Below are 27,463 nucleotides of genomic sequence, written 5' to 3' on the forward strand. Positions count from 1 at the left end.
ACACCCTGTATAATCATACATTTTTGAGATCTACGTAAAATTTTAGTATACTTTTGACTAAAAACTTTCTTTGAAAAATGCATACTTTTTGCATTATTAATTTTTTTTTTAAATTTGACCCTTGCAGACCCTTATTAATTATTTTTTTACGAGGATACCCTTAAAGATAAGGAAATGGTTTCTGTTCGGTTGCTTTAAACAAAGTCAGAAGTATTTGAATCTATGTTGAAAAATTTTTTATTTTATACCGGGTGTGTATAAAAAGTTTTCAAAGTTTAACTTCATAAATATAAAATTTCTTTATTTTTTTAAATAGAACCACCCGGTTTTTTTCTATTTTAATGCATTCAGGGGTAAAAGTAAAAAGTAAGGCAAATTACTAAAAGAAATGGAATACGAATTCTTCACAATTTCAATACTCTTTCAGTCATAAAAATAGACTATAGTTGTTTGGGATGACCAACTACCTACTCATGGACTATGACAGGAAAGTGCCAGATTTTGTTTATTTTTGTAGGTTGTTGAACCAGAAGATCCTTAAAAAACGTGTAAATCGAGTCGATTAACAGACACGTACCGTCCCGGAAGTCAACGCTCATATTAGATAGTATTAGTTCGGAAGATATGGTTTTATCATGTTCCCACTGATAAGGGGCCCCTCACTTTCAATCGTTACAATTAATAGACGTTTTTTTAGTTTTGATTCAGAATAATGGTTCTTCCTAACATAGACGTAAATCAAGCTGATGCCTCCGTTATATCGCAGAAACGCTTGGACTAGCGAAGTTCACCATTAACGAAAAGTTCCAGCGTTTTTGAGAGACTGACAATAGCCGATTGAGGACCATATCTCAGTTGAGGATTGCTTTCAGTATCAAGAAACCATGATTTGCTCTCTAGGTTCGGAATACTACCAAGAAAAACGTAGGCTGGAGGATCCGTTATAACGCAGAAACTCTTGGAGTAGCAAAGTTCACTGTTAATGATGAACTCCAGGGTTTCCGGGAGACTGGCAGTTACAAGCTCACAGTGGCCGACGAAGGACCACGTCTAAAGGTTGACGATGGTTTTATCACGCTCTCAGTTTTAATAAACCGTTAATTAAATGCTAGGTTCCGAATACCAGAATCGGTTATTACTTCAAAACTTCAAATCAAAATATACAATATTGTGACTATGGGGTTGAGCTAGTCAAAGTAGTCAATAAAACATTCAAATATTTCAGAACAAGGTACTAAGGAGTATCGTGGATGCAACTTGTTACATTCTAAACAATAGTTTCCGCAAGGATCTGGATAGAGACACCAAACTATGTTGGTGTCTATATCCAGTCAATATCCACTGGATATAGACACCAAAATAGTTTGGTGTTTCTATCCAGTCATCACGATACTAATGTAGAGGTAATCCAGTTGGTAGACACTGGAAGAATATAGAGAAGACTTGATGGGATTGAACCTTTCGGGTTGGCGAAATGAGTTCGGTAAAAGCAGAGTAATATTTTGAGGTGTCGAACGAAAAAAATTATAATGAAAGTGTTAGATCTACCCCTAGAAGGAATATTCAAAATATTAAAGTGAAATAAGCAAGATTTCATCCTCCTTCATGCACCAGCCGCACTCCGTATCTTCCGTAATGGCCATGGTATGAATATGGCGTTTTAGATCACTGTGTCCTCACCTATGAGGCAGTTGTGAGACGTCCATCTAAGTGAGTCTCCGTGCCAAGTGTCTCTATTCATCTTTACCGAGCCCTTATTGCAAGTAGACCGTTCAAAGACGCGATAGTAACACTTTTAGTTACGCCAAAGATCCCGATCCCAGTCTGGTGTCGTTGCCTTTGTTGCCCGAGTGACTAGACCCAAACGAGCATGTCGATATCTTTTTTTCGTCCCGAGACATCTTTTATCAAAATGTTAGCAGTTGTTTCGTCATAATCATCAAAAATGTGTATATTTTTCACAATATGAAATTGCGCATTAGCAGGATACGAAAAGTTTGAAAGAATAGAAAAAAAAATTAACAAATTATATCAAATTTTTCACCCTTTATATGAAATAGAGATTCAAACGCACGGTCAAAGAAACCGGTATCGAAATAAAAAAAAAACTTGGCTCGTGACTACCTTATACATATCAAATAACACAGAGAGAAGAAGAGAAAAAACAAGTATACTATCAACTTTCCATACACATTGGTGTATTAAAGAAAAAACCAGTTTCTTCTATCCCAAGTACCACAGCCCATTACAGAAACGAGAACTATTATTATACTCGGTACCGTACCTTTAAGGATATGGATTTAAGGATGTAATGTATATCCATTAACGATATTAAATTATTCATTGAGGTATGTGAAAGAAAAAAAGTAAACATTAAATTTTATTGAGGATAATTATTTGAAATAAAATTGTAAAATTCTGTTTCCTGTTTAGTATTTCCGTCTTTGGTACATATAGACTATCTGTCATTAGGGTTAGTCCCATTATTTCGTCCAATTTCACTGTTATTCATTTGTGACTCACTAATTTGTTTATTTTGACTTTCATTTCGTCGATTTTCACTGTCATTAGTGCTGATTATTTTGTCCACCACCACTACACCAACACTCGCAATTACTATGTCCGACGCGCGTTTCGATAACCAAGTTATAGTCTTCAGAGACTGAAGGTAAACTGTTTGATTGTTGACGTGTCGGTTGAGATGGAAATGAATTTAATCCGAAAACAAGATGTTGGAAAACGTAGATAAGCGTTGGTTTACGAAGTCGAGCCTATAATCAACATCCCGAGGCTTCAATTCGACTACCAACTGAATTTTGTAAGTGTGCAACACCAAATATCACTGTGAATTGCGTTATAATGATAATTTATGCAAGTTTAAAGGTAGTCACGCACTTATTGTCATTGGACCGAGCGTTCGCAACGAACGGATCGGATTTATTTCGACGGCTGCGCATATAGATACGTAAGCTCCACAAATTACCGATTCCGAGGTCTTTCGCCAGTCGTGAGTTTGAGTGGCATCCTGTCGCTGTGGAAATCTCGTTCGTTTGGTTTTTGACTTCGTTTATTATAAAATATTCTGATTTTTGTGAAATTTGAGGGGTTGGGTCCATAAAATCAATCAGAAGAAACAGGAGTATGGAGAATAGCGACGACACAAGGTCCAACACGTGCTAAACGTCGGACTGAATATTCTAACTACAATCGGCTCAGTACGGAAAGAAAGTTGAGAGTGCGCATATTCCAGGAATTCCTGATACTGTTGACACTTACGGATGATTCGGGATGAATGCCCCTTCTCGAATTCTCGTCGCCATTGCCAGTCACCGATATGTACGATGCGAATTTGTGTGCGCAGATCCAGTTGAATCAATGGTTTTAATCACACTCGGAAAATCTGATCAGTCCGATGCGTGGGTATGCTCTACCCGATGACGACAAGTGCGTGACTATCTTAAAGCAACAGCACGCTTCCGAATAGACAAATCAGGCTCGGCTAAGTTTTCGATAGTTCTACAAGACCTTGCCAGCCCAGATGCAAAATAGAGCTCCCTACAAGCTTTCTGTTGGTGATATTCATACTGAACACACTGTTTACACCACCACTACATCAACATTCATAATTACATTGTCTGACGCGCGTTTCAATAACCAAGTTATCGTCTTCACAGTCTGAAAGTAAAATAAAACCTAATGACTTGACTTACCTGTTTTATACTAAATTTTCCCACCAATAAACCTTTCCCCCATCGGGAAAACCTCCTTGGCGGGAAACCATTTACTCCTTGACTACTAAACTATACAGTGGGTTGTAAGGAATTGGCCTTTTGTCCTTATTTAAGCTACTCTTACATTTAACATTTTCAATGCCTTCAAATGCATCCGACAATTTATTATTATGTGCTCTTTAAACCGGACAGTAACGGATCTCTTAGTCTGCCCAATATACTTTCGTAACAATCACCACAGCTAATTTCATATATACCCCACTTTTCCAAATTTAGTGTTTCATCCTTAGGATTGCCCAACAATTGTTGTTTTGATTTTATTAATTTGTAATTTAATTAAATGAATTGTTCCGTAGAGGATTAGCGTTTACTTTTTTCCCTTATCAAATTTTGATAGTTTGGCCGATTTTTTTTGTATTTTTTTACACAGTGCAATTCCTTGAATATAAAGTTAGACTTTAGGCAAAGATCAGATAACGCATCTAAATAAAGTCTTTCAATATATAATTTTTTGTGAACCACATGCACTGTAAGATAAACGGAGCCCAAGTTTACCAACAGGCAGCCGAAAGAAAATAAATGAGACATATTTTTTTCATAATAGGCGTTAACGTCTTCGTCTGATTAAAATATCTCCTGCAAGTGAAACTTTAAAGTTAGGAAACAGAGAAGTCACTGGAGGGATAGATCTAGTGAATACGGCACTTCCTTTCCCTTCAAACTTGGCCATTTTTTTTGCAATTTCGCCCTTTATCTCATTATTTAGACCAAATTTGGCGTTTGAAATCCACTATCTTGACTATTATTTAGTTTCTGAAGTGTAGTGATGGACCCAGGTTTTCTCATTGCTTAAACAGCGTTAATCAGGCTTCGGAAATGTTCAGTCGAATGAGATTTGGTGCAAAGTCACCAAATCCTAGTAAACTATTATAATTTATTCGTTCTTTTTGCACCACCCTGTATTTTATATGTATAGTTAATGTAGGGAAAAAGATGCATATCTCTAGAAATACAAGGTGTTCAAATTAGGATAGCACAAAACTATAAAGAACACATATGCAATTCGATGGAGACTTATTATTATTGCTTTCAGTTAAGTGATTTACCTCGCCCTCGAACGGACCATAAATATATTTGATATATGGGAAATTATGTGATATACTCACACATAATGAAAAATTACAAATCACAAAACAAAAAATTGAATTTAAAAGCTAAAACATGGTAACCTTCATCATTTCTTTTCGTCATATCCGAACCATTCTAAGTAATAAATTTCAATTGGTAGATTTAGGATCACCCTATACATTTTAACGTGAAACTTTTTCTATCAGTCATACGTTAATCCTAAATAATGTAAATCGACCGAAACTTTACGAAAAGTTGCCGATCTACTTTGTTTATTCGTCTAAACGTAATTAAAACTAATTAACTTACGTCTAATGCCCCAATCCATCATTTTTCAGTTCACATTTTCTCTATAATAATATCGGACGTTTATTTTCGTTCGTTGAAGTCACATCTCGACGTAAATATCACAAAAAAAATCTTGAAATTAACCATGATGGTCGATTTTGTGTTACCACCCGCCGTCGCACACACACACACTCACAGACAAGACAACTAAAGAACGTAAACAAACGCAGTGTAGTTGAACGTTCAGGAGAAGAAGAATACGTAGACTCGCCTCCTTTGATTCGGGCATAGAACGACGACACCACGCGAGATTCGTAACGCGCACCGCGCCGCCGACAGCACGTCGGTGTATCGGCGGAACGGTCGACGATCAACGAATAGTTTTCGTAGGTTGCGGATGAGACGAGGACGTGCGCACGGAATGGGAATTAGTTCTTATACAGGGTGTCTCACGACGAGTTAAAACTATCTCTAGATGGCAAAATAATAAAATCATGTAAATTTCTACGTTTGGATTTTCGGATACGATCTTTTTAACTGAAATATTTTCAAAGATGGCCAACGTCCGGCTCTACAGGAAATCGACTGTAACTTTATTATTTTAAATAGAACACCCTATATATCAATACATTTTGGAAATCTACATTTACTTTTGTCTAAAAACTTTTTTCGAAAAATGCATACTTTTTGCATTATTAATTTTTTTGTAAAAAATTTGACCGTTGCAGACCCTTATAAATTATTTTTTTACAAGTATACCCTTAAAGATATGAAAATGTTTTCTGTCCGGTTATTTTTAGCAAAATCAGACGTATTTGAATCTATGTTAAAACATTTTTCATTTTATACAGGGTGTGTATAAAAAGAGTACAAAGTTTAACTTCATAAATATCGAATTTCTTTATTTTTTCATATAGAGCCACCCGGTTTTTTCTATTTTAATGCATTCAGGGGTAAAGAATAAGGCAAATTCTTTTTTCTATTTTTTCTATTTTATTTTCTATACATATTCTATTTTTCTATACATATTTTCTATTTCTTAGTGCTTGTATCAACGGGTCAAAATAAAATTTAGACTACACCTGCATGTCTAAAAATTTTCAGAAAACATTTAATATCAGGATCACAATGAGGTTTAGGTATAGGAAAGTATACATGATTGTGCCTCATTTTTTACCTCTAAATGCATTAAAATATAAAAAACCGGGTGATTCCATTTAAAAAAAAACAAGAAATTCAATATGTATCAAGTTAAACTTTGAACACTTTTTATACCCACCCTGTATAAACTGAAAAATGTTTTAACATAGATTCTAATGCGTCTGATTTTGCTAAAAATAACCGGACAGAAACCATTTTCATATCTTTAAGGGTATACTCGTAAAAAAATAATTTATAAGGGTCTGCACCGGTCAAATTTTTTACAAAAAAATTAATAACTCAAAAAGTATGCACTTTTCGAAAAAAGTTTTTAGACAAAAGTATACTAAAATTTTACGTAGATTTCGGAAATGTTTTAATATACAGGATGTTCCATTTAAAATAATAAAGTTACAGTCGACCATCTATGAAAATATTTTAGTTATAAAGATCGTATCCGAAAACTCAAACGTACAAAGTATTTTGTCATATACAGATAGTTTTAACTCTTCGTGGGTCACCCTGTATAGGACGAGTATCATCATACAGTATGTCCCATAAAATAAAAACGATTAATTTTTCTTTAAATTTTTATAGAAATGCGGGTTTCTTCATGAAGAACAGACATAATTTTAATTTTGTTTGCCATTTTTCTGTATTTATTTTTTGTTTTAGCTAATGACAACAGAATAATATTGTATTGCGGTACCTCGTAAACACGGTCAGGGCCGGATTAAGCTAGGAGCTTTGGAGGGGGGGATCATAGCCTCGAGCCCCAGGTCCAAGATGGCCCTCATTATTTATAAAACTTTCTGTATTTTTTTATTTGTTTTTTTTAGGGTTTCCCAATTTCTTAAGGCGGGTTCACGCGTATTTTCACGACCGATACTATACGATCTCCAGCTCACACTAATTAGTGTATGAAAGGCGTCGCGACAGGAAACGAATTGCCGTTAACATCAAATTGTTAATGGTGTGTTTTTATTGTGTTTTATCATGACTAAACGGGGAAGTGCAAAAATTGTGTGCGAACTTTTAATTAATGAATCACAACGTTTAAAAAGTGTTAATGATTCCAGCAGAATCTAAACTTAATTACACCTCAAGATTCTTACCGACCGGAAAAATACTTGAATACTTTTTAGATAGAATCTGAAGAATAAGAATATACCGATGATAAATAAGAATCCCAACTGTCCTCTTCATGACTAGGTTGATCTACTTTTGAATTTGTGCTTGGTTGAAGTTCAGTTAAATGTGATTTTGAGTAATTTCCGGTTGATATTGATGGTTGTTGGTATGCAGAGGTACTAGCTTTACAATGGTTTCCCGATAAATCATGATTTCTTTGCATTTTATATTCGATTCTTTTTTTCTGGCACAAAATTTTACATTTAAAGTTCAAGTGTTCTTAAAGTCTCCATGATGTTTAGCTGTTTTGCAAAATTTTCGCACCAAATGTCAAAATCTGTTTCTAAAGATAAATTTTTTTGCTTTCTAACTTATTAATAGCTTCTACGATATATGATGGTGGAGCACAGTGATTCTGCAGTCGCCTCTTTTTCGATTGAGCTGTCTGATCTAATTTTGATGGAAGTTTGAATGGTTCACCAGTCAAATTTACTTTGACTTGGTTATTTAAAACACAAATGTCTTTGTCTTCTAATTGCTTTGATGTATTGTCACATTGAACTGGTGAACTATAAAGTTTAGATACGGTTTCGTTCATTTCTCAATTTTGTTTCAGAAATGAATGAATCGACGTGATTACTCCGTCATCTTGGATCTATTTTTGGTCGATGACAACCAGTTCACACCAGGTTGTGTCATCTGTCATTAGGGTTAGTCCTATTATTTCGTCCAATAACACATTCATGTATGAGTCACTATTTTGTTTATTTTGACTTTCATGTCGTCGATTTTGACTGTCATTTGTGGTGATTTTTTTGTCCACCACCACTACACCAACACTCGCAATTATACTGTCCGACGCGCGTTTCGATAACCAAGTTGTCGTCTTTAGAGACTGAACATGAACTGTTTGATTGTTGACGTATCCGTTGAGATGAAAATGAATTTCATCCGAAAATAAGATAATGGTAAACGTAGGGAAGCATTCAATCTTGTTTACGAAGTCAAGCCTATAATCAACATCCTGAGGCTTCAATTCTAGTAGAATTTTGTAAGTGTGCAGCATCAAATCTTACTGTAAAATGCGAAATAACGATGATCTATACTCATTCAATGCAACAGCGTGGTTCCTAATAGACAATTCAGGCTCGTCTACGTTTTGACAGTTCCAGAAGACCTTGGATGTCCAAACTGTTATCCAGTGTTGATACGGTCTCTTCCAACTTCAGTCGAGTACCTGGCGCATCATTTAACTAACGAGCATTGGGAATATTGTAGCACGCGCTACGATTTAACATTTTTGTAAAACTTACGCACGGTCTGTACCCGAGAAACGCTTTCAAAAGTCAGGCACCGATTGACATACCTCCCAAGTTTCTCCGAATAGCTGCGTTCACGCAATTCAAAGGTGAACTTTTTTATGTATTTAATTTGAATAAATGTTTAATATGAAATGCTCTTCCATGCTACGTTTTGACTACCCTACTTTATGGTGTTGAGAGTTGGACTTTGAAGGTCTTCAGCATGCGTAAAGTGGAAGCTTTTGAAATGTGGCTCTTTAGACGGATCCTCAAAATACCATGGACGGATCGGGTGACCAATGACGAGATGCTAAGACGAATGAGAGCTATTAACCATTGTAAAGAGAAGGAAAGCTTCCTACTTTGGCTACATTTTTAGAAATCAAAAATATGCCTTGTTACAGCTGATCATGGAAGGGAAGATAGAAGGCAGGCTGAAGTTGTATGCTAACCAACTAAATTATATACCTCGTGTAAGTATTTATAATAAATAATTACATTTTATGTTAATTTTGTTCAGAATGTCTCTTTATGGCGAACTATTTCCTTGGCATGTACAACGATCTAAAAATCTACATATCTCCTAAACTCCAAATTTTATCGAGTTAAACAAAGTGTAACTTTTTGTTGGAAAATCGATTGAAAAAGTAATTTCTGCTATATTTAAATTGTACAGGTTGTCCATGTAAAAGTTACGCACACTACATGGACGTACGTAATCATCCCTAGATTCAAAAATACTGATTTCGCACTTTGAAGGCCTGTAACTCAGAAACGAGGGATGGTTCATTATTTTCACGTCATTCATTCCCGAAATTTAATGAATTACAAAAATTTATTCTTGTTCTTTTGTTTTTTTTAGACATACTGTTCTCTGTTTAACAGAAATTTTATGTTTATTATTAAATTTTATTGATCCAGTTTTTTCAAAACAAAAATTCTAATTATATGAATCTGGAACACACCTCGAAACTACATTTTCCTAATTAGATAGAAGACAGTTGAAGTGATAGGACGACCTCTAAAGGAAACAATGGAAGCGGATACGTGAGAGAAGAGAGACATTGAGACTACTTAGTAAAAAGTAACGACATCACAAATAGGGTTGTGAAAATACGAGAAATTGTGTATATTTTAGTACGAGGTATAGTCTAGTTCAAATTTTCTCAGGAGTGAGAAAAGTACTTTTCCCACATGTATTCTCTAAACTGTTAAATAATATTACTAAAAATTGTAGTTGATTGTGAAATTTTTACAATTTTGTATAGTTAAACCCGGAACGTCTCATTTAATAAAATAAAGAAAAGAAATTGTTATTAAAATTGGAAAAAATACAGTCTAGAAAGGTGAATAATGAAAAAAATAATAAAAATAGTGCTTTCAGAAAAGATTTGTAGAGACCGATCCGTTCGCGTAAGGTTGTATTTGCATTTTGCGCACTACTGTCCCCGCACAATCCCGAACCGACAACAACGTTTCATACCTTTACAAAGGGCCGTCATATAACATTTTTTTTCAATAATTACCTATTTGCCTTACATACTTCACCAAATAACTTTCATTGGAAAAAATACAGTCCAAAAAGGTGAATAATAAAACCAAAAATAGTGTTTCCAAAAACATTTGTAAAGACGGAAAAAAAGTTTGGCCAGACCAAAAACTCTGTTCGTTAAAAATTACATAGCCGTCACATAAGATTTTTTTAATAATTACCTATTGTGCTATTTATAAGTTCGAAGCAGATTAATTAGGTGAAAATATAAGGAACACTCTATATATTCATCATTTATATTTATACAAATGTTATTTCATACGAAAATACTCGAGATATAAATTGAAAAAATATTTTTTTTTATTTATGTCTACTAAAAGAAAAAGATACGCCTATGGATCACGAATGCTTCATCATTTTATTACTCTCTCATTTAATAAAATAGACTATAACATTAATACAGATAAATTAGGTGAAAATATAAGGAACACCCTATATATTCATCATTTATATTTATACAAATGTTATTTCATACGAAAATACTCGAGATATAAATTGAAAAAATATTTTTTTTTATTTATGTCTACTAAAAGAAAAAGATACGCCTATGGATTACGAATGCTTCATCATTTTATTACTCTCTCATTTAATAAAATAGACTATAACATTAATACAAATTGATTAGGTGAAAATATAAGGAACACTCTATATATTCATCATTTATATTTATACAAATGTTATTTCATACGAAAATACTCGAGATATAAATTGAAAAAATATTTTATTTTTATTTATGTCTACTAAAAGAAAAAGATACGCCTATGGATCACGAACGCTTCATCATTTTATTACTCTCTCATTTAATAAAATAGACTATAACATTAATACAGATAAATTAGGTGAAAATATAAGGAACACCCTATATATTCATCATTTATATTTATACAAATGTTATTTCATACGAAAATACTCGAGATATAAATTGAAAAAATATTTTTTTTATTTATGTCTACTAAAAGAAAAAGATACGCCTATGGATCACGAATGCTTCATCATTTTATTACTCTCTCATTTAATAAAATAGACTATAACATTAATACAGATAAATTAGGTGAAAATATAAGGAACACCCTATATATTCATCATTTATATTTATACAAATGTTATTTCATACGAAAATACTCGAGATATAAATTGAAAAAATATTTTTTTTTATTTATGTCTACTAAAAGAAAAAGATACGCCTATGGATTACGAATGCTTCATCATTTTATTACTCTCTCATTTAATAAAATAGACTATAACATTAATACAGATTGATTAGGTGAAAATATAAGGAACACCCTATATATTTATACAAATATCGTTTCATAAAATAATCGAGATATAAAAAATCTTTAACTGTCTACTAAAAGAAGTCTATGGATTACGAATTATTTTATTACTCTCTCGTTCAATAAAATAGACGATGTTAATACATAACAAAACAAGTGTTTCCAAAAAAATTTGTATATTATCTATAAAAATTCCTAATAGTAATCATTTTCTTTTAAAAATTATTAGATTTTATAATTTATAGACAAATTTCATACTAGAAGCGCCATCTGTTAACGAGAGGAAATAAGTCATTAAAATATGTAGGAAATTTCTTTGGAAATCGCTAAAAGTTTTATAATTATAAACTAGAGGTCGACTCTTACTAGTCAACTGGTAGCAGTAGTATTAATATACGAGGGCAATAAAAAAGTTACTTTATAGAAACAAAAATATTTTATTTTCAACTAGCGAGTATCCATTTATTTTTAATTTAAATAATCATTTGTATCTGCAATCATCTCGTCATTTATCTACATCGATTTTGACCAAATTGTTTTTTATTTAATTTAGTATCTAAAATAATCGAAGAAAGCCAAGTTAGGGTGTCGATTCTTTCGACAAAAGATCGATTTTTGAATCTAAGCGAATTGCAATCTGATGAATCGATTCATTAAAAAAATTGAGGTATAAAAGATCGATCCATGTAAATATGAATCCATTTTATGGAAAATAAGAAAGACACCATGATAAAAAATCTCTACGATCTGTTATTAATAACATTTGGGATTTTATATTTCAGGACATTCGATAATAACAAGTCTAATGGGATCCGAATACTCATATACATAATGGCTATTCGAGTGAACGTGGTAATGAATAGTTTTTTTGTTCTATTTTGAATAGGATCAAACATTAGGTGCACAATTGTTTGCGTCTAATAATATTAAAATTCTTCGTTTAATCATTCATTTAACCGGTAACACCGTAATATTCCGATTACACTCAATAAATTGTAAAGAATTCTATTGTTTTTACCAAAAAAGAAAAAAATCGAATATCGATTTCCAAGGGTGAAATTACGATTCCCTGAATCGATTTAGTACAACATACCGATTCAAAAAATCGATTCATTCGGCACGAAGAATCGATTCTTGTCTAAGTCTATGCCAAAGCAGAGAAATATAGCGGATGAGACAATAATTTTTAACGCAGTTTTTTTTTCTGAAATAATAACAGACAAAAAATTTGATTGTTTTTGCTTAAATTCAGTTTTAAAACGTATTATAAACTAAAAGTACGTTGGTGAGTTATAGTTTTCACTTTTTCTAAATGTCCAATAAAAATTACAAGTTTGGAATGCTAAAAATACTATGGCCATGCTCTTATTGGCCAACAAAAGTTTTTCCTTTTTTGGAAACTCGTTTCTTCGAGGTTCACTTTTTTACTCTTTGTTTCGATTGGATAATGGTACACCCAAGATCCATTTATCATGACTCATGACGGGAAAATTCTCTTTTATTGCGTGTATAAGATTATTACTTTGAACTATGTAACATCCCAGTCAGCTTATTACGGTTTCCTTCAAACATCTTGAATATTACTTTCATTTCAATGAAACCTAGGAATGTATTCTAAATCGTCCTCTACCTATCTACATTTTAAATCAAAATAAATTTGAATATTCCAGTTATCTTTATTAATTTCCTTTTGTTTTAAGCAAATTTTGTGTAATAGTTTTCATATAAATTCGTATTTTCTATTTATTTGGAAGGAAGGAAGAACTGAGGAAGAGTCTCTTGCCAGGGAAGTAAAGTTATGCGTAATAGTTTTAAACTTAATATATATCGGATGTTTTTTTCAATTGTCTCTCAAGTTTTAACACCGCGTAAGTCAAAAATGACAACTTTTTAGCAGAGTAGTGTAGCCTCAAAATTTATTGAATGAAATTCCGAAAGGGATTTACGGCAACGTTTCTCAACGAAGAGGCAGGTCCAGCGAAGCATGTCAAGTTGTCCGCGAAGAAAGGGTTCAAAAACGCTGGCCTTGAGAAGGCACCACAGGGTTTCAGATCACTTGAATGTGGGTGCCACTCAACGAATCCTCGTTTGTTTATCCATCCTCCAAAATAACGCGTGGTACGGCGAATTTCCGGATAAATTTGGCCCTTCACGGACCCACGAGACATGCACAGACACAATGAAAAGTGAGGTTTCTGGTAGTTCCAGTACACGCAGTTATGCCGATTGGCCGTAACGTTCATCTTGAAGGTTACTTCATACGACTACAAAATGGAATACAGGAGCTGCGGATCACCCTGACTGCATCCGAGTTCTTCCGATAGCCGTACTGCAGATTGGTCGGCGCGTCGGCAACAGAGCCCGTTTTCAATAACCTCTGGTAGATCTTCCACACTGTTGAATGATGCCTTAGCGGCGAGTTCAATTGTTGAAATTTTATAAATCGTAATCCGTGTAATGCAGATACAACGTAACGAAAAAATTTTTTCTTGAAGCGTAAATTTCTATCGGTTATTTATTTTGAAAGCGCATTTATTCGACGAGCATGTGATATCATGACATAACTGTCTGAAACACGTACATGCTTCGTCTTAATCTTTTTCGACAACGTTGCCGGACTTATGCCGATTTTTCGAGAGCGTTGCCTGACTTGGACTTACGCAATGTTAGAACTTAAGTGACGAAATGTCAATATTCTACAAGACTCTTAAAATGGCGATATAATCATTATATTCCTAAAAAAATAGTGACTTACCAGTATTTGGAGAAGTCATAAGGATATTCAACGGGCACTCGTCGTCGTCTAGAATGTATTCGGTGTCAGGACACCCGGGTTGTTGGGTCACCTGAACAAGACACCAAAGAGACGGATCTGTTCGCGTAAGGCCGTATTTGTCTAACATTTCGCGCACTACAGTACCCGCACAATCCCGAACCGACAACAACAACGTTTTATACGGTACGTCTTTACAAAGAGCCTCTCCGTAAATCTTCAGAGTACCACCTGAAATTAAGTTTCGTGTCTATCACAAAATAGAAGTATCCAAGATATTTGACATATAGATTAAGTTAGCATTGATCTAGGATTTAAGGAAAACCAAGAATCATTATTTAGGACCAAATATCAACATCGACAAAGGAAAAGGCGTTTCCAGGATATTCAACATACAAATTCAGTAACTAGAATCTCGAACAAACAGATCTAGTAGGACCGTATCTGGAGGAAGTGCCAAGCCGTGCTCTATCATTTAAAACAATATACTGGGTATTCAGGATCTTGAAAACACAAAATTCTGACAAACAGATTTAGTAAGGCGCGGATTTATAAGGTGATACAAACTAGGGTCCGTACACCAGAAGGAAAGAAGTATCCAGTACTTCTTCAACATACAAATTTAGTAAGCCCGGATCTGCCGTGATCCATCATTGGAGACATCAACAAAAGAAAAGGAATTTCCACGGTATTCAACTAACAAATTCAGTAGGCACGGATCAAGGAGAGAATAATTTCTGAAAATATGGAGTATCTAGATACTTGAACATACAGATTTAGTTAATGCAAGCCGAGGTCTATGATTGAAGACAAAATAGAAATATTTCCAAAAGAAAAAGGCTCTCCAAGATCGTGACCAGATTTATAAGGTTCTGATCTATAAATGAGGCAATCAACAATAGAAAAAGAAATACCCAGAGTTTTGATAAACATTTAGTTAGGCCTTTAGTCTATGGAGTAATGCAAATTGGACCATCATCATATACCAAATACTAACCAGTATTAGATGTAGGTGTTAAGACGTAGTTTATAAATAAAGACAAAATAACAAAGAAGGATATTGAACATACATATTTGAGCGATGCCTTAAGTAGTAGTAGAAGTTGGAAGACACATTTAATTCTCAACAACTAGAACTAGTATTACTACTAAGGGGATCTCTAAACATGGTAATAACGATGCTATCAATACACACAGGACTCATATCTTCGGTTCAAAGGAACCATATGCTTTTTTATATTCGATACTCAGTACATTTTTTAGGTACTACGACCAGAATGAAATATCGCGCAATTCGTAGAGCAATGTGACTGTTAAGTTGTAAAAATCAGCTGGTTAGTAATAATTTTTGATGACCTCTTTATCGATACATACTCCTTGATCAAAGTGTAAAAATGGATCCTGGACTAATGTGAAGTATTTAAAAGGAAGTTATCATTTTTATACCGGAAACGGAAAAAATAACATCATGTATAACATCATCCAATAAGTCGTGTGACTGATACACAGATGGCGCTGCCATTACCAACTTTCAAAAGACTGTGTGTCAAATTTTATGACATTTCGGTTAGGAGTGACTGCCATTTAAGCGAAACTACTTTTGTCATTTTCAAAACAATTTCGTGTGTTAATTTATCATTGCTTCTTGATGAAAAAAAAATACTGTACAAGCTCAGCTATAGCTTCAAAAGTGTTATCTAGACTCTGCTCCATCGAAAAGAATCGTTTGTTATCGGTTTGCTGAATTTAAACGTGGTCGTACAAACACCGATGATGGTGAACGTTCCAGTCGTTCAGTTGAGGTGGTTACTTCAGAAAACATCAAAAAAGTCCATAAATTGATTATATCTAATTGCGTGAGATAGTTGAGACCGTAAAGATATCAGAAGGCAGTGTGTTTACTATTATGCATGACCACGAGAAAGCTTTTTTCAAAATGGGTGCCGCGTTTACTTACAGTCGATCGAAAACAACAATGTCTTGATGATTCAGAGCAGTATTTGGCCATGTTTACACGTAATAAATCAGATTTTTTGCGTCGATATGAGACAATGGATGAAACTTGGATCCATCACTTCACTCCGGAATCAAAACGATCATCATCTGAGTGAACTGCAGCCGGTGAACTAGGCCGAAGCGTCCAAAGGCACAACAGTCAGCTGTGAAGATTATGGCTAAAGTATTTGGGGATACGCATGGAATATTGTTCATCGACTGTCTCCAAAATGAAGAGACTATCAATAGCGAATACTACATGGAGTGTTTGGATCGTTTGAATACAAAAATCAAGGAAAAACGGCCTCGTATGTCGAAGAAAAAACCACTGTTTCACTGATTCACAATGCGACGATTGTTAAATTAAACGAATTACTTTCTCATCCACCGTATAGTCCAATTTCGGTCCCCAGTGACTACTTGCTATTCGCTTATTTCAAAAAAATGCTCGGTGGTAAGAAATTCAGTTCAACTGAAGAAGCAATTGATGAAACTGAAGCCTATTGTGAGACAAAAGACAAATCCTACAAGCACGGCATCGAGAAGTTGAAGTGAGTGATGTAAATTTTTTTATTTCTCAATATTTTATTCAAAATATTCAAGGATCCTTATTTAATTTCAATATAAATAGTGTAAGACGACACTTGATATCTTTTGATGTCATTGTTTAAACAGCGAAAAGTGCATTTTCTGCAATGAATTAATTTTTTTATATTCTTTACAATATTTCGAATAAAAAAAGTCCTTACAACTATATAACATTTATTTTCCGCATCTCTTTTTATTTATGAAAAAATCATTGTCAGATACCGTATTTTCCAGTAAGATAAAAAAGGACAAATATTTCTTCCTGTTTCAATGGACATTCTTGGTTTACTGGGGTCATAAAATTTTATCATTGACTGTTGACTTCAATCACCAAAAACGTTATATAAAATATTTTAATTATTTAATTTAATTTAATAATTTAGGTTAATTTGTTCAAGATAGTTGAAGTATTTGATAAAAAATTAAAAATTATAACATTTCAATTTTTTAGGTCTATTATTTAATTCAAGAAAATGAGGATTTTCGGCGATTTTGAATTTTAAAAAGTTCATAACAATTAATGTCCTGGAGATACGATAATAGGTGTAAGGACTTTTTTCATTCGAAATATTGTAAAGAATATAAAAAAAAACATTAATCCATTGAAGAAAATGCATTTTTTCTGGCTTATTCAGTTTTTCGTTGATGAAACAATAACATCAAAATATATCGAGTGCCAAACAATTTTGCAAACGAATGCGCCACTATGCTCTGGTCTAAATTATTTTATTTTATTTTTTTTTTTTAATTTGATTTGTAAATACGGAAATTTTTGGTACCTATTGAATAAATAAACATAAAATGGTCGTAAACTATATCAGCGTTTTTTTGTTCTCATACATTTCGTGACCGTGACATGGTAACTGCTAATTAAATAAAAAACAATACATTTTGCAATAGACCTAATCTTGTTTTACCACAATTACACACTTAAATACAACGCGATTGTTCCATTTGCAATTAGTCGGACACTAGTCTTTTGTTAATTAGTTGCCATTTTAATGATCATGGGTATGACACAGAAAAAGTTAAAATGCTCAAAGAAAAAACATGAGCGACTTGTAAACACAACTTTGAACAAGTTTCATCACTCGATTATTTGATGCCACACTCGTCAGTGAAAAAATCAACAAAGGCGACAGCCCTGCAATCGCAAGTCACCGGCAAAAAAAGTTGTAAAACCTTGAAATGATTCAGTTGTAGATTGTTTAGGGAGTCGTGTTTTAGCTTTACAGCCACTCTGCACCTGTACCTAGAAGATATTTTGTACCAAAATCTACATTTAATTGTACATAGACCCCTCCCAAAGGAGGCCATTTTTTGGCGTTCTTTTGTCCCACTTCCCTAGGTGTTAGAACAACTTTAAGGTACTTAAGTCTTAGCGAAATTCGCAGGGTAGATGTTCTTGTTCTGGCTTGTTCGTAGAATCTGCAGTTGTCGTCCTCTTCCACGGCCGTAGTCTTAAAGTTGTATTTGACAGTGCAATCAGTTGTCCGAAAAGCGAACACCAGTTTCATGTCCTCTGTGGTCATCACGATAAGTTCTTCAAACTCCTAAGCTGATATGGTTATGAATCTTTTCGATTGTCTTAGCCTCCATCTGATTATTCAGCCATTCGTTCAGTTGATTGTTGCACCTCGTGAGGTCATAGTAAGGTTTGGGTCCAAGGTATGGAGTCGTTGCTCCTGGTAGCCACATTAAGTGATTTTAGAGTTTCAGACTATCTGATGGGATGTATATGTGCTTTTTAGGATGGTTTTTATCCAAACACCCCTAAGCACATTTGTGTTTATTGCTAGCTAGTTGAAAAATGATAAGTTATGTTCCTAGACGTATGGATTGGTTCAGAAATGCCCAATTCAGCTCCTTGGACTAGCTTTGAACCGTCTGAGTACCACAGACATCCATATCCAGCTTGTGGAAGATTTTTCTTGACCCATGATTGGCGGTAATTACCACTTCGAATAGCATATCTTCGTTCAACAAGTTATACATTTGGTCCATTTGTTTGTCACGTGTTTCTATCTTTATTAGGTCTAGAATCTTTAGGTAACGTATCAGATTTCCTGGCTTTAGTTTTACTGTCCGATTTAGCCTGTGGGCGTCATGCCTACTAAAGCTGTAATAGAGTAGGGCAGAGCAATAGAGCAAGAACTCAGAGAAACGCGATAAATGGCTGGACACTAAGAAGACAGCTAACTTTGAACCAAAAGGCCAGCTACTGTCCCCAAATTAACCGTCTACGATTTGCCAGACGACACTTTAGATTCACGGAGGGCTGCATAAAAAAGTTAGCTTTTGGAGAAGGTTGCTTAATGATTTGACGGGCGTTTCAATGGAAACAAAAACCGAGTTAGTTTTCATTGGAACTGGTGATGGAGCTTAAATCCTATCGAGCATTTACGGGATCAAGTTTAGAGTTCAGTTCGGACTAGAAATCCTGCATTAGCCACGAAATCGGATAGCACCGAACAAGATAATTAGTCAAAGTGAATGTTAGAGGGCGTTGTTTCATATATTTCGCATATTGTGATTTATCTTGACTCATTTAAATATAATCGAAATATGTAATTAAGTTTTTTCAATGGAAAATAAAGTTCAATACTTGGTTTACCACATTCGACGGAGTCTTACGGCCGCTATTTCCAGTCCCATAGAGAAAAATAAGTTAAAATATCAAATTATACTTTAGAAAAAAGGAATAAAGCACTGAATCAAAAAGTTTCGAAAAATGTTAAATAAACTCACCGGTATCGGGACCCCCGTCTTTTGATCGAAATTGTTGTAATTTTTTCTCTAGTTGTTGCTGCCTTCGTCTCCTCATAACTGCTTCGGGATTCGATATGGATCTAGTAAATGATGTTTCAGGTAACTCTGAAATAAAAAATTAGATTTCCGTTGAACACGGCAGTATAACTTCCGATTTTCGCATTCGTGTCATTCTGGCGGTAGCTCGAGAAACGAGAATATAAAGTTTTGTCCAAGCAATCAAACGCTGAAACAGTGAGGAACTGCGTTTGCCGTTGAGGCTTACTTCTCGGGTAGATATTTTTTTATCGCAATCCCATCGAAATAGTCTCAAATTTAGGCCCTGTTGCAGACCAGAAATCAATTATTAAGCGGGGAACTAGGTTTAGACAAACTGCAAGAGCAACATATCTAAGAATTCGAGTCTCCTGGACTATTACGGCGTTGTACGCGCAAACATGCGTCTAGTCCTTGGAATTTTCAATCCGTTCTCTGAAAGGAAGATCTACATTACCTTCTGCACAAGATGGCGATTGTGCAGGACGTGACTAGACTTCTTGGAGCGTATAAATTTTCCTAGATGTTCCTGAAGACGCTACTGTTTAAATGGTATTCGCATTCAGCAAAATTCACAGTCAGTGGTTTTTATATCGTAGCTGTTTCGTTAGAGAAGAAAAGCTATACGATTTTTTCCAAGCATACTTCAGTCGCCATCTAACCTTGAATCAGTGAGAAACATGCGATTGTCGTTGAGGCCTACTTTTCAAGTAGATGTTTCATGACCGCAATCCAACACGCCTTTCGGAAGAGCTTCAAATGTAGCCTTGGTTCCGGATCAGAATAATTGTTAACCACAAGAACTAAGAACTAAAGTCTCTAGGACCATTAGATCGCGTCTGAACTTTGAAGCAATAAGAGCATTTGTGTTCGAATCAGCACGCGTTCTGCTCGCAAACATGCTTCTGCCATTGGACTTTTCAATCGTTCTCAGAGAAGACGGCGGTTGTGCAGGACATAAGGAGTTCTCCTAGAGGACGATGTTATTTGAAAGGTCTTCCATTCAGTTAAAGTCAAAGTTGAGTGGTTGATATCTTATCGAATTCGTTCGAGAAGCGAAGCTATGAAATTGTTCGCAAGCATACTTCAGTCGCCATCTAACCTTGAATCAGTGAGAAACATGCGATTGTCGTTCAAGTAGATGTTTCATGACCGCAATCCAACACGCCTTTCGGAAGAGGTTCAAATGTAGCCTTGGTTCCTGATCAGAAATCAAAGAAAAATTTTTCGCTTCAAATCAGTACGTCTGCTCTTGGACTTTCTGATCGTTCTGTGAGGATATAATTGACGTTTCAAAACAAAATCTTCTGGATATTCGTCAATAAATAAAACTTGCACTATTGGGTCGATACAAATACTCGAGAACTGCATGGAAAATCTTTGCTATCACCTAAAGTCGCAGTGTGGTTGGTTCTCGGTTCTTTAAGGAAAATGAAGTACCTATGTTAATGAATTCGGATCGAAAAGTAAACGGCTAGATGATTTGGAGTTGGAGGAGATTTGGTTAAACTACAAACATCGCATGAACATCTACGATTATTTTGAAAGAATACTTTCCAAATTACCTCGTCTCAATCGGTACCCAGTTGTCGAAGCCGGCTCGTTCTCCCGATTTGTTCCTTTTGTAAATTTTTCTATGGGTTTTTATTTATAATGCCGTGTTTACGGGAAGAATCCCGATTTCCTGCGGTACTTGAAAAATTCATGACAAACGCTCTTCGAAACAAAACTTTAAGTAAGTACCTACATTACAAAAGCCGCACTCTGTATAAAAAGAGAGGAAACGATAATAGAAATAAGCTACCCTCTTGTCTAATCACTTCTATCATTCTATCGCTCTATCAGTGAATTTCTACTTCTTCAGGTAATTTATTGTTTCATTCCATAGCGTTGTTTTTTTGGAAAATCCACTTTTCAAAGTAATTAAAACAATCTTAAGACATTTATCATTGTGACGAATACGAAAATCTTTTAAATACTCACCAGTATATAGCTTTTCCGCAACGCCGTCGTTGTCATGTGCATCGCCGTTTTCCAATTTCATTTTCGACATTTTTTCTTGTTTTTTCAGTTGTTTTTTGTCTCGTTTCGATAATTTTCGTCGAAAGCTCGCATTCGAATCCAGTGATCCCATCGTACCCGTCTGAAAATACACAACATACGGTTGTTTCAATACCCAGGTTAGGTCAGCAGCCTTTTACCAAAATCCAAGTGGATTTGTTAAATATAATGAAATTGAATCGATTAGTTCCACTCACCGTTTTATCGTCAACGTTTTTCAACAAGAATCTTCCCTCTCTGTCGTCCACATGCCATTTAAGTTGCACTAAAAGTGGTTTTTCGTCGGGCGCCATTTTTCTTTCGGGACATCCTTCGTGGAGTTCGTAAAGAGCGTAAGACGGTACCGATAACATCCTCATGTCCGGACGAAATTTTTCTACGAGAGTACCGATGACATCTTCGACGGTCGCGTCCGAAGCAACGCGTATACATTTCGTAGCGACTTTTTGACCAGAATCTTGAAAATAGAAACGCATCACCCCGTGAAATTCGAGATCCTGAAACAAAATCATTATTATGACGTATATATTACGTAGAAAAGTAAAATATGGTCTTTATTCAATTGTATAAACCAATGTTAATATCAGAGTTCGAAGATAATGCTGAATGAACGACGAGCAGTTGCTTTGTAGGCTTTTGAAAATAAGTCAAGTAGAAGATGAAGCAACCGAGTGCAGTTTTAAAATTAAATTCTGTGGCTAATGTCATTTTCTTTAACTCTTAACTAAAATTGTTTATATTTGGGCTAATATCAATTGATATACGAGGCGGTACCCAAAAGTAACCGGAATAGCATTTCTGCCGCTAGGGCCTACCTAGCGCAACTCGTCGCCAGTTCAGTGCCGCGCAGGCCGTTTCGTGCCACGTTCTGTTCGTTACAAGTGATCGTTTTTGCTACTGCTTCGTTTTTTTATGATGGCAAATTTAAGTGAACAACGTGCCGCTGTGAAATTTTGTTTTCTACTTGGTAAAAACGCTGCCGAAACTGTTTTAATGTTGAAAACTGCTTACAAAGATGATGCTTTGGGAAAAACACAAGTGTATGAGTGGTTTTATCGATTTAAAAATGGCGAATTCGAGAGCTTGTGTGCACAGACCGTCGACATACAATTGATCAACTGTCTGAAATCAGTGGAATATCTTGGAGCTCGCTTCAGCAAACAGGTGACTGGCTTTTCCACCGTGACAACGCACCTGCACACTCAGCCATCACTGTTAGTCAGTTTTTGCTTAAAAATAACAGCTCCACGTACCTTACTTGCCTGACCTGGCTACATGAGACTTTTTCTTGTTTTCACGTATGAAAAGGGGCATGAAAGAACGGCGATTTGAAAACATTGAAGACATTAAGAAAAGAACGAAACAGGAGCTTGCAGCCATCTCTAAAGATGAGTTCAAACAATGTTTCGAACAGTTGGAGGACCGCTAGGACAAATGTATTACTTGTAATGGAGAGTATTTTCAAGAGTATAAGGTTGTTTTGTAAATATATAGCATTTAATAAATAATTCCGGTTATTTTTGGGTACCCCCTCGTATATTAAATACGAATTCTTCAATTTTTTAATAATGGAAACGTAGAATCACATCTAAGGTTAAACTCAGTGTATTAGTCGAGCAGAACAGAACGTCCTCGTAGGAAGCTCAGTTTTTTCTGTGTTTTCTTATAGAGAGTGTTTTAAAAAAGGTGATTCCGTCTCCTAGAATAGATAGAAAACTGAAAAATATTTGATGTTTGCTCAGTAAAAAATTTTCGTAACGCCATACGTATTCAAGATGAAGTTTTGGAAGCTGATCCATCCAGTTAATTTGTTTTCATGTCTGACTCTTCATAGAATAGTGTGTAACATAATTCAATATTAGATTTATAAAGCAAATTTAAAAGTTATTAAATATTATTATTAATTAGTAAGCATTATGTGAATTGAAATTTTTTTGTCGCGTGAGACCCCATCGAAAAAACGAATACATTTAAAAAAAAATGAGACTGAGGGCTTCCGTTTCTTGTAACATTTCGCAAAAATCCAGTCTAATCAGTATGGGATCTTGTTTTTCAAAGTAAAATGAGTATGGGCACTGCGCTATCGGAGGCCTTAGTATAAAACAAACAACAATTTGATGATCATGCGGTTCTGGAACTCAAACTGTTTGTTTCATGCTAAGACCCCCAATAGCTGAGTATCCATAATTATTTAAATTTGAATTTTACACGGCAATAGCATTAATTTTCTTTGAGTTTACTATGGAAAACTGTCATTTCTGGATAGTTATGACGTTAAGTCAATAATAATTATATTTCTGAAACCTTGTTATTTGTTAAATTAAATATTGTTAATCAAAATGTATACTTTGATATGTTATTAACCTTTGGCGAGTGTATGCAGAAAACTGTCCCTGAAGGAACTTATCAAGTAAAAATATATTTAGATCCATTAAACGGGAATGCGAGACCTAAAAATATAAATTCTGGCAGGCCAAGAACAATAAAAACCATTAATAAAGAAAATATAATTATTTTAAATTTAGTTGATCAAAATTCAACGTGGCATGTGGGAAGGCAAACAAATACGTCATCTTCAAATACTTGGAGGATATTTAAAGAGCAACAGCTAAATCCTTACCATCATAAACAAGATCTAAAGATTTTGAAAGACGATCTAGCGGTTAGATCGAATTTTACGGACGAGGCCACTTAAATACTACTTGGTACGAACCGTGTAACTAGCTCCCTCTATGAGAGTCAGACATAAAAACAAATTCATTGGATGTATCAGCTTCAATGGCGTCGCCAGCTTATGACTAACGGGGGCAATGGGGCAATATTATGGAGGATAAAAAATATGAACGCCTGGTACCGTCGAGAACATGAAGCATTACACTTTGGAAGTCTTTGCCTCGATGAAGATTTTAATAAGAACGGTTCTAATGTCAATGTATAAAACTTCACAAGTCCTCGATAGCACAATAACTAAATCAAACGTTTAAACACAGTAATCAATAGTTATTTCAAAAATATATTTCAAAATCAATATTCAATTAAAACATAACATGCGGGGATTTCTTGCAAAACTTTCAACCACTTTGTCATTAGAATTATTTAGGTTTTTATTTATTATACACTCATCATGGTCAAACCATTAAGACGATCTTCTACCATGGTGCTTCTTAGTTATGTTTTTAGTCTTCTGAGGCTGCTAAAGTACTGTACAGGTCATGTATGGTAAAGCGATAAACATGTTTGTTTCTTTAGATTTAGATGTTTCGTTAGATTTGTTAGATTAAGTCTATCGTGCCACAATTGCTGCCAAAGTTCGATTTCATTCTTTATGTTCGGTAAATCATACAACTGGGCAATAGATTCAGATTTTCAGTTGTCATCTTTTGCATCTGAGCCAGTTGTAATTTAGATAATGCGAATGATGGCGTGATTTCTTCAGCAAAACGTACTTCAAGGAAGGTGATAATTGAATCCAAGTTTGGTATTACTAAAGACCTCTTCCAGTATTCTGAAGGGCTTCATGCTGGATGATTGCTTCTATGACGTTGTTTCCCCGACGTTCTCTGCAACAACAGCATCTTCCTTTATAATTTCGTCTGTCACTTTTTCCGGATGTTCACGGTGGTTTTTAATTGAAAGTACGTTGATAACGGGTTCCATCAAAACCGAGTATTTGGCTACCAACACAATCACGAGAATGAAAGAAATTCTGGAAGTAGCTGTGTGCAGTTGGAAGGCATTTTTCCTTCCTGAGATAGTGTTTGTAAGGCAAAGTTGGAAATATTAGGTATCAACTTCCTCCTCAAAATTGATTCCCGAAAAAAGTTTTAAAGTATCTTTGGTGGTTCCCATGGCATATCTAATTTCTGGAAGTGAATTTAGATCATTGATAACTAGATTCAGTTTGTAGGACGAGCAATGAAAGTAGAGGGTTTGGTTAGGGTAGAAGGTTTTGCGTAAGATCGCTTGTACCCCTCCGTCTTTTCCTGACATCGTTGTACAACCATCAAAACTAAAACCAACGCATTTATTTAAATTCAAATCTTCTTTTGTCAAAAACTCATCTATGCTATGTGCAATCGATTTCGCATCCAAATTTCTTAGACTTTCTGTGTTTCTTCATCAAAATATCGCATCCCAATCGAAAGTTGTTCAGTGCCAGAAATTTCAGCTGTTTCGTCTGCTACCTGCTGCTTCTTTCTTTACATATTTTTACACTGTTTAATGGCCTTGCGTTTTTGCAAATCTGATACTAGTCGTGATGAAAATCTTAATGTTGTTTTGAATTTTTAAAATACTTTCTACAATATAAATTAAAATTCAATTTGTCATGCGATGCGGAATTTATTAATAGGTGAGGAAGTCAATTGCTCGCACGGCCTTAGAACTTTAATCGCTTTGCGACTAGCTACATTTGATCTCTAGGGGATGGCAACTGCCCCCCCTTGGCGACGCCTTTGATCATCTTCCAAAATATATTCGTATAAAAAACAATGTTGCCAATAGTTGCGGCAAAATAGTAAGAACCTTCACCTTGAATACGGATGGCGTAATTTTTTACTGAGTAAACCCCAAATATTTTTCAGTTTTCTATCTATCCCAGAGAACTTTTTTTGAAACACCCTTTATAATACGTTTGATTTCAACTTAATATTCTCATTTTTTTTTCACTTTCAGTAATAAGAAATCCTTGAACAAATAAATAAAAATGATAATCCTGTTCATGTTGCTAAATTCATGCCAGTTCCAAACTTGTATGATTGTAAATGTAAAAACTATTTATTTTGTCCTAGTTTAAACATTTTACGGCTGTTTTATTTATTTTTTCGTTCAGGTTAACAAACGCTGACTCACTTGAATTTCCTTTCGTACTACTAATTATTATAATTAAAGTTAATAAGGCATTAATTAAAATTATCGGCATTCTTTGCGAAATATTATAGAGATATAGTTCTCAACCATTATAATTTTTTCCGAATAACATCAATAATGACGCAATTATTACAATCTGAATAGAATCGATTACAAGGTGTGTTTTCCAAGTCACACACAAACAGACACATACACATACGCGTTTCGATTTTATCTAATTTCGAGATTAATACTCAAGAAAATTCCCATAGAACTGCGAGACATGCCGAGTGCGAGACATCTCGAGACATGCCGAGACATGCCGAGTGCGAGACATCCCGAGACATGCCGAGTGCGAGACATTCCGAGACATGCCGAGTGCGAGACTGTACATAAAAGCTCTCGCCTCGCTCCTTTGTTGGTTTTACGTGCCCTAGTCAAAGGGTCTCGACGTGTTCCGCGAAGGTATCGAGAGGATTGCTGTAACTCTGGGTGCTTCCAGTCTCCATTTAGCAACTATGCGACACGTGTCATTACAACGTAAAAGTAACGAATGAAATATGTGGAACAATGAAACTAAACTAAATTTTTTAGAAATATATCAAACAGAATCCGTACTGTGGGATCCAAGTCATAAATTTCAGACAAAAACAGTTTAATTAGGAATCGTAACAGACTGAATTTCCCGTGGATGAATTGAGGAAAAAGAATAACTCTTTAATGGCAACGTACAGAGGAGACCTACGAAAAATGCGAAATTCTTAGAAATCTGCGTTAAAGCGGAAGCTGCTTCTAATGTGTCCATCCTCTCGGCGTTCGCAATTGCAACAGAATAGACGAGAGTGAAC

The 27,463-nt window shown here is 34.9% G+C and overlaps 1 protein-coding gene across 6 annotated transcripts in view; it reads right to left on the minus strand.

Moving 5' to 3' along the window:
* LOC130900629 (afadin) overlaps positions 1–27,463 on the minus strand; it is a 191,493-nt gene that overhangs the window by 83,188 nt on the left and 80,842 nt on the right. For 4 of the 6 annotated variants that reach the window (XM_057811357.1, XM_057811356.1, XM_057811359.1 and 1 more), the window contains exons 3-6: positions 21,965–22,264; positions 21,690–21,849; positions 19,650–19,775; positions 14,301–14,549 (exon numbers count right to left, since the gene is read on the minus strand). In XM_057811357.1, coding sequence (XP_057667340.1) covers positions 14,301–14,549; positions 19,650–19,775; positions 21,690–21,849; positions 21,965–22,264 — 835 coding nt within the window. Of the gene's footprint in view, positions 1–5,168; positions 5,652–14,300; positions 14,550–19,649; positions 19,776–21,689; positions 21,850–21,964; positions 22,265–27,463 lie in introns of those variants that run through there. The other 2 variants (XM_057811362.1, XM_057811361.1) reach the window with 2 other exon arrangements.

The sequence above is a fragment of the Diorhabda carinulata genome, chromosome X (assembly GCF_026250575.1).
Source record: "Diorhabda carinulata isolate Delta chromosome X, icDioCari1.1, whole genome shotgun sequence".
NCBI classification, from domain to species: Eukaryota; Metazoa; Arthropoda; class Insecta; order Coleoptera; family Chrysomelidae; genus Diorhabda; species Diorhabda carinulata.